Genomic DNA, 8383 nt, shown 5'->3' on the forward strand with positions numbered 1-8383 from the left:
CAGCATGCCAGACACTGTATGACAGTCACTTTACATCTTAGAGCACATGATCCTCCGACAGTCTTAGGACATGGGTGCCATCCCAGTTTGATAAATCAAGGCTCAGAATGTACCTGTTCCAAGCTGTCAGAGCTTAACATGTAACTGCATACTCAGAACCTTCCATACCAAGATCATGGCCAGAAACCAGGACTGTCCACACCAAGGTCATGATCAGATATTTAAAAAAAAAAAAAATAATAAATAAATAAATCACACCAAGATTTGTAGCTCTTTAGAGAAAATTCCACCCATCTTTATTTGTAAGAAGCCCAGATCTTAACGTTTCTCTTCTAAGGTCCTTCTAAGGTCCTAGGTTCTCAAAGATACGTTCCACTTAAATTTATTATTACTCCATGGGCACCTGGGTGGCTCAGTAGACAAAGCATCCAATTTCAGCTCAGGTCATGATCTCATGGTTCAGGAGTTCGAACCCAGTGTCAGGCTCTGTGCTGATAGCACAGAGCCTGGATCCTGCAGCTCCCTCTCTGCCCCTCCCCCTGCTGCTCATGGTCTAACATCAAGTCATAAACTTCAAGGTCATATTTGACTCTTCCTGCCCTTGCTCACAAACATTTGTGGAGGTCTAGGCTCAATAATCCTAAAGTGGCTAAAAAACAAGACAGGCATACCAAGCAATACATCTCAGTATGTAAATCCCTCTCAATAGAAGGAAACTGATAGACATCACTCTAACCAGGGAATCAAAGTGATACCATCAGAAATGGGACACAAGGATATCCCACATCTCCTGAAATGCTGCACTAAGCCCCATCACTTCTGATATAATCTTAGCAAAAATTCAGAAACCCCATGTAAGCAGGAGAATAGATCAGAGTCGCCCAAACTGAAGGTCATTCTGCAAGATAACAGACCAATACTCAAACTGCCAAGGACATGAAAGAGAAGAAAACGAGGAACGGTCCCTAATTGGAGATTAGGGGCACTAAATGCTCAGCAAGATGTGGAATCCTACAAAGGACCCTGACGCAGAGAAAGGTCATTAATGGAAAAACTGATGAACTTCCAATAAGGTTCATAGGTATGCACCGTATCTGGACTGTGCTTATGTGAGGTGTTAACGTTAGGGAAATTTGAAAAATGCACAAAGTCCATGCTATTTTTGCAACTTTTCTAGAAGTCTAGAATTCTCTCATGATCAATAGTGAAGTTATTACTATGGCTACTACCCCAAAATCAGTCTTGCTCACCCCTGCTCCCATGCTTCCTACTACTCTCCCATGGTCCTCTGAGAACACCCTCCTTCCAGTCACCATGCCACTTCAAGTCCTGTTCATTCAAGGCCAACTCACAACCCACTACTACGAAGTCTCTCCCCACAACTGCAGCCCACCTGACTACTGCCTCCACCAAATGCCTTGAACAGGATCTGCGCTCCTCCCACAACACATGGCAATGCTATCTTGTTAACTTTGTGCATTGAGGTTTCATTGCCTGATGACCACGCAAAATGTTTGTGCAGACAAGCCCATCAGAACACATATTTCCCTTTAAGATTTTTTGAGACACACAGAGGATGGGAGTGGGCGAGGGGCAGAGAGAAAAGGAGACAGAATCTGAAGCAGTCCCCAGGCTCCGAGTTGACAGGACAGGTGGACTCAGTTCAAACCCATGAACCATGGGATCATGACCTGAGCCAAAGTCAGACACTTAACCAACTGAACCACCCGGACACCTCCCTTCACTCCTTTAAATGGACTGTTTAACGTGGTTTGTGGGAATCTACTAAAATGGGTCAACTAACTCAAATGATACAGGTCTACCTTCAAAATTATGTATAACAAAATACACAATCACTTGGGGAAGGCTGGACTTGGACTTAAAGGTTGTGTGCAGTCTATAGTTGACTATTACCACAGAAAATACCGAAGAAAGACAAAGCCCTCGCCAGACCTTAGAAAGGATAGTTTCTAATCAGAGGTGCCTTAAGCCCTCCAAATAGCAAGTGAATGCCAGCTCTATTAAAAAAGTGCAGTAATAGACTTCAACCAGACATGGGGTTGTCAAAAAGCCTTCTGAAGGGTGGCCATCCTGCAGCCAATGAAGTGAAAGATTAACCAAAAGAAAACTGGAGAAAACTAGCAGCTAGAATCCAAGCTTTCCCAAGAGGTCTGAGTTGGGAGACCTGGTGTCAAGCAAAGGGCTACAGAGAAGTTCCAGCAGGACTTGGGGGCCGGGGGGCAGGTAAGGAACCAAGAGACAAGCCCTCAAGTAATCTCTTAAGTAGAAAGCACAGTGCTGAACACTGGAGGCTCTAAAAACACGTTTGCTACGGCCTCTGCCCTCCAGGTGCTCAATCTAACTGGGAAGGCGGCACAGGACCAGAACCACGGACAACGGGAGGTAGGGCAGGGCAAGCTCGCTCACTGCACGCAACTAATACAGAACATACCGTGTGAACCCAGTAACAATTTGCATGCGAACTCTGGAATTCTGATGCTCGCAGCAGAGCTAGGAGCCCTCTGCCTGTAAGGCCCATCTGATGAAGGGGAGCAGACGGGAAAGGGAGTGGGAGCTAGGGACTGAATAGCAGCAAAGGGTTATGCTGAGAAGGGAGGAGGGAGGCAGGAGCTACTAACAGCCTCCATGCTTAGCTTCACAGGACCCTGAGGAGGCCAGAGCCTTGAAGTTTCTCACCATCCACGCAGCCAAGCTGCAGGGTTCCCCCAATCAGATCCTGAAATGAAAGAAAATGAAAACTCCGATTCAGGTGATCCATTAGGCAGTGCTCCCAGGGGAGGGGAGTGGAGACAGAAGGAAAAGACAGCAAGCAGGGGTGTGATATTCAGCAAAGTTCATGCAGAGGAACTTTGGCTCAACCGCTCTACAAAGAGCGCAGGCCGCACCTTAGGGCAGTCCCTTTCCCGAGGTTGGGGGGCATTGGAAACTACAACTGTTACACTCCCTTGATTGAAGGGCCGCGCCTAGGTTGTGGGAGTGGGGAGGGGATGGATTCTCAGGTGGCAGGAACCTTTGACGGAAACACAGGTGCCATCAGGAGTGAACAAGCACCAGGTAGTGTCCAGAAGAGTCAAGGGTCGACAGAAGAACACTATCGGCACTTAATGTCTCTACCATCACTGCTGTTATTGAAATGTCACCTGGGAGCCTAAAGAGTTTGAATCATTAGCACCTCCACCAGTGGGTACAGAGGAAACAGGAGGCTCCTGAGATCTTCCAGACACTTGGGAGAGACCTGCACTACTCAAGGCAAAGGATAGGACAAAGCCACCATTAACACACACAAGGTGGCTCCACTAATAAGATAGCACTCCAACCACTTCTCTGAAACTACTTATGGGGGGGCGGGGGGGGGGGGAAATCAAGAAAAAGTCATTGGAGGATGTTGGTTTCAGTCTGGCGATTTCCCACTCTGCTAAAAATCAAAAGCAGCATACTGAAAGAATGTGAGAAATATTTAAGTTTTTCCACCAAGAATAACCCTTCTATAAAGGGTTTTATAGGAAAAAGTTATTCAGCCTGATTTTTTTTTTTTTTTTTTTTTTTTTTACTTCAAAGTCAGATTATTTTCTGCAATTATCACAATCAAGTTGTACCCCCCATGCTTGCACGTGTTTGGGTGCCTTCCCGGGACAAATTCACCCAGGTTTCCAACCCACAAGACAGATTTGTCACATACATGCCATTTGTGACAGGATCACCTATGGTCAGCTCCAACTTTCTGGAAGAGTAGTTAAGGCTGACTCACCTTGACATCACCCTTCAAGTGTCTGCCATGGACTTTAATTTTCTTTTCCCACCCAGAAAAGCTTCACTACAAAGGAAGCCAATTTCTCAAAGGTGAGGTATGCAGTCGTCTGAAAACAGGTGTGCCCTTGTTAACACAAGGTGCCCTTTGCCAAGAGCTAAAAACTCAAAAAAAAAAATTCACACAACATAAGAGCCTCCAGTTGGAGAGATCAGATAGGCAAAGAGCAAGACAATAGGAACTTGGAAGCGTTTTCTTAGGAGTAGACGGAGACATTAAGTTCCTAACTGAAACTATACTTCCAGGTTAACTTATGCGCTTAAAGATTTCATTAACAGGATCTTCCAACTAGGCCACTAAAGCAACAGGTATAGTCAATAAAGGGCTTTAATATTTCCATCCCACTTATAAATGCTGTTGACATAATGGATAATTATTTCCATCATGCATAATACATTAGAGTGCGTGCCTGGATCCAGCATTCATCGCGTTAGACTAGCCTAGCAAGAGGGAGAACATTGGCTATTCTAATACACCAAAATGAACAAATCATCTCCCTAAGAAAATGAATCTGAGTAGCAGGCACGATTTCTCTATGTAATTTGTGATTCATATGCATACTGAGACTCCAGCCTAGCAAGTAGGGGGATAATGGTTAGGAAACAATGCAACAGCTTCTCATAGTAAGGCAGAAGTATGTTTAACTGACAGAACTGCTTAGAGATTCAATCTGGAAGCCACTAAGTGGGCCACAGAAAGTCTCAATTTCAGATTCATAAACCTGGACACGATTAAGAACTAGAAACCCATTAATGGCCAGGTAAAGCCCCACCCCACCCCCCAACCCTAGGAAGGAATTCTATTTTGAGCTATGTCCAACCCTCACACCCACTAAGCTACTTTGACTTGTGTGTCCTCCCAATCGGTTTTCCTAGAATAGTTCTGTCTTATGTACAAGCCCAGAAAATTACATTAACTTTACCTCAGATTCCCAACTATTTCTAGCAATTAACATGTAATACACTCACCTATAACGTACAATATACTCATTTCTAACAAAATTGAGTGTTTTCCCCTGAAAGTGTGGTCCATTAAAAAAGCAATCCAATATGGTTTTTCAAGATTACGGCTTCAAAAGTTACAGGTTCATTTGATGATTCGCTTCACATGATACAGCAATTACCTGATGAGACTTTGATACATTGCAGGTATAGCCCGTTGAGGCGCTTGATTTGGCACTGTATCTCCATGCACTTCGGGTGTTAAAGCTTCGGCGCTTTCCACTCCAAGTTTCTCCCCCACCTCGCTGGTATCCAGCTTTAATCCAAGTTCATGACAACCCACTAAAGGGAAAAGCTGAAAACTGGCGCTTTGAGGTCTCCTCCCAAGACTCACAGGGATAAAGCAGGCGGGCGCTTTTCAAAACCAGAAGTGCCAGAGATTTTCACCAACCTCCCCCACCCCTTCCCTGCAGCTTACATTCGTTTCCAACGCGCCCCACCCCCCCCGCCCCTTCCAGAAACTGTAGCCCATCTCCAATTGGGGCCGAGAACCATGGCGGGGGTGGGGGTGGGGGGGTGGGGGGGGGGGGGCGGGCGGGTAGAAGTGTAGGAGGCTCCCACAACCCCACCTGGGTTACAGTCTCTGCAGCCACTTCCCCTGAGTATCAGCCCAGGTAGGTTCCATCATTTTCCGGGAGAAATCGGAAAATTCGTGGAACAAAAAGTAGCCAGCCCACCCAGCCGCACAGCTCGCCCACGCGCGGGGCACCTGGCAGCAAAAGCTAGGTGAGGATGCGGAAGTAGTTCTTCCTCCTAGCCTAAACCTGTCGGCCGGGGCGTGTACCCTGGGAATCGCACACCCACGCGTGCACACCTCCCCCCGCCCCCCCCCCCCACACCCCACTCCGCACGTAGACGGGCGCACAAAACACTGTCAAACGGGTCACGGCCCCGGAAAAAACGAGGCGTGCAAGTATCTAAAACTTACTGGGGGGAGGGGCACTTGCTTAAAGGCCCAGGCCCCTCACCGTCCCCCCACTAACCCTGAAGCCTGAGCGGGGCCCGGCCTCGGCGGCGGTGGCTGATGCTGCCGCACGGCCGTGGACGCTCGGGGGGGGGGGGGGGGGGGGGGGGGGGAGGCGGCGGCGGTTGGTCCTTAACTTTAAAAGAACTGCCGCGGAAGCAGAGCGCCTCCACCCAGCCGCACCTGTTCCCGACCGTGGGGACCGAGCCCCGCACATCCCTTCTGACCTTGAGGGCATCCTGGAAATCCACACTCCACCCCCAGGTCAGCGTTACTCCAAACCCTTTCCTAGCAGTTACTGAGGCCTTCCTGGTCCCCACGCAGAGGGACCACCTCCGGCCGCCCACCCCCGGGAACTTCAGAATTCGCTCCCCCAGGATCGCTGCAGATCCTTTAAAGCATCTCACTTTACTCATCGCTTAACCTCCACCTCGCACAAGCTACCGGGCCCCTCACAGCAGGGTGGGTCCCTTTTTCCACCTCAAGTGCGCGAACACCCCCTAAAGTTCGGGGTTCCCCCCTCCACTGGTGCCCCGAAGAAAGCCTTAGAGGGACGCCCTTGCGAGCTGGCGCTGCAGGGCAGCTAGAGCGGGGTCCACCGGCAAGGGGAGGGGGCGGCAGCGGAGCAGTCCCCGCGCCCCAGGCTCCGCGCTGGCGAGGACGCCCCCACGGACCGGGAAAGTCAGCGGGAGAACTGCGCGAGGAAAGCGACGGCAGGGCCTCGGGGAGGGGTCGACAGCCCCGATCACGGGCAGAGCTGAGGTGCTGCCGGGAGCCGCGGCGAGTCAGCGCAGGGCGCTCCCGGAACAGCCAAACTTTCTCGGCCACCCGAAGTTCGGGACGCCGGAGAGGAGGCGAGGGGAAGGCTACTCGGCGGCTCCCGTCGCCCCCCAACCCCCGCCTCTTCAGGCTGCGGGAGAGGGCGCCCCCCGAGGGCCAAGGCAGCCGGGAACGCGCCGCCCTCACCTGGGCCGGCGGGACCGCAGCGCGCGGCCCGTACTCACCTGGCCATAGAGCTCGCTGACCGACATGACCCCGCGGGCCGGCCCGAGCCCGGGCACCGCGCCTGGCGTGTGGCCTTCGCTCGTGCCCCGCTGGGCGGCAGGTCCCGACTCCTCTCCGCCCGCCGGCTCTCAGTTCACGGCCGGCCCGCCTGGCGCCATCTTTCCGGGCCGGCCGAGAGTTTCCCTGTCTCTTTCCCCTCGACCTGCCCCGCCGGCTTCCTGGAGGCGCCGCGGCCGGCTCGCCCTCGGCCGGCGCGACCTTTACTCCCGCAGTGGCGGCGCAGCTGCGGCCGGGCAGGAGTTGCGGGCGGGGGAGGAGGCGGTGCGGCGCCGCTCCCCGCTCAGGTATGGGAGGAGGTGCGGGCGCCGGAGAGGGAGGGCCGGAGGCGGAGCGGGCGGCCGGGACGCTACGGCCGCCGCCTTTGAGCCCTGCCGCGGCCGGGCTGGACGCGCCCTCCCGCGCCCCCGCCGCAGCGGGGTCCAAGGGGCCGGGGGCGGGGCCGGGCGAGGAGCCGGGGCCGGCTGCCCCCTGCTGGCCGCTGAGCGCACGCCGGGACAGGTGCGCGCAGGGTGCGGCACCTGCCGCGCCACGCTCCCGAGGCTCGCGGGTTGCGACCCTGAGAAGCGGGGCAGGGATAGAGTAGAGACAAGAAAGAGGGAAATTGACAGGAGGTGAGGGGAGAAGGAGCGAGGGAGTAGAGGAGTAAAGGGGAAAGTCCACGGCTGAAAGGTTCCATACGTTTTCCTCCGACTTTACGTGGCTGTATTCAACGTTCTCCTTCTCAAAATTCAGTTGTCAGAAGAGATTATAGAAGGGGAGTCGGATATACCAACGGTGGCCTCCGTCAAACAGAGCTCCCTGGGCTGAAATCCTTACTAGGAGAAAGGGGAATATCTGTTCTGTTTACCTGTTTCATCGAGGGCTTCTAACTAGCCCCCCCCCCCCCCACCCGAGGACTGTGGTTTTTCTAGAAAGTCTTGCACTTTCTCTTTTCTTAGATGCTAGCCGCTTTCTACCTCATTTATTGTCGCCCCTGCTAGGGACGTGTAGTCTGCCAGCTTCAGTCCCTCTTCAACCTACAGCAAAAGATAAGCCCCGGCCAGAAAGGCAAAGAGCTAGCCAGGTTTGGTGAAGGGAGAGTGCGTGCTGTAGGGGAAGACAGTCTCAGCGTGCTGAGGATGGTAGTCATACCTGGATGAGGAATTTCCTCTGAAGGTGAGCTCTCAGGCAGAGCAGCCTTCCATCCCCGCTGCAGAAATTGTTCTGGAGCCGCTGGCCCTGGAAGAGGCTTCTTAAACTCTTCCCACTTAAGACCTTCCCACGTAGAATGCAGGCTCTCCATTTAATTCACCTGTCGAGCCCTTCACAGCTGTGCCTCTTCAGAGAGAATCGCCCAGGGAGTTTTACCAGTACCAAGGAAGGCATCTTACCCTCAGGAATTCTGATTTATTGGTGAACATTGGGACCCTAGTATCCGAAATTTGTAAGCACCTCCACAATGCTAAATGATTGTACTCTCAAGGTTGGCAAAGGCAGTGACCAAAGTTTGGAGAATTCTCCATGGATTTGAAATGCAGCTCTTCA

At 52.1% G+C, this 8383-nt stretch overlaps 1 protein-coding gene across 1 annotated transcript in view; it reads right to left on the minus strand.

Moving 5' to 3' along the window:
• Positions 1-7227, minus strand: part of MYO5B (myosin VB) — a 339094-nt gene extending 331867 nt beyond the window's left edge. Inside the window, exon 1 of the mRNA XM_047828137.1 lies at positions 6799-7227. Coding sequence (XP_047684093.1) covers positions 6799-6825 — 27 coding nt within the window. The 5' untranslated portion in view covers positions 6826-7227. The remainder of the gene's footprint in view (positions 1-6798) is intronic.
• Between the last annotated feature and the right edge of the window lie 1156 nt (positions 7228-8383).

The sequence above is a fragment of the Prionailurus viverrinus genome, chromosome D3, assembly GCF_022837055.1.
Source record: "Prionailurus viverrinus isolate Anna chromosome D3, UM_Priviv_1.0, whole genome shotgun sequence".
In the NCBI taxonomy this organism is placed as follows: Eukaryota; Metazoa; Chordata; class Mammalia; order Carnivora; family Felidae; genus Prionailurus; species Prionailurus viverrinus.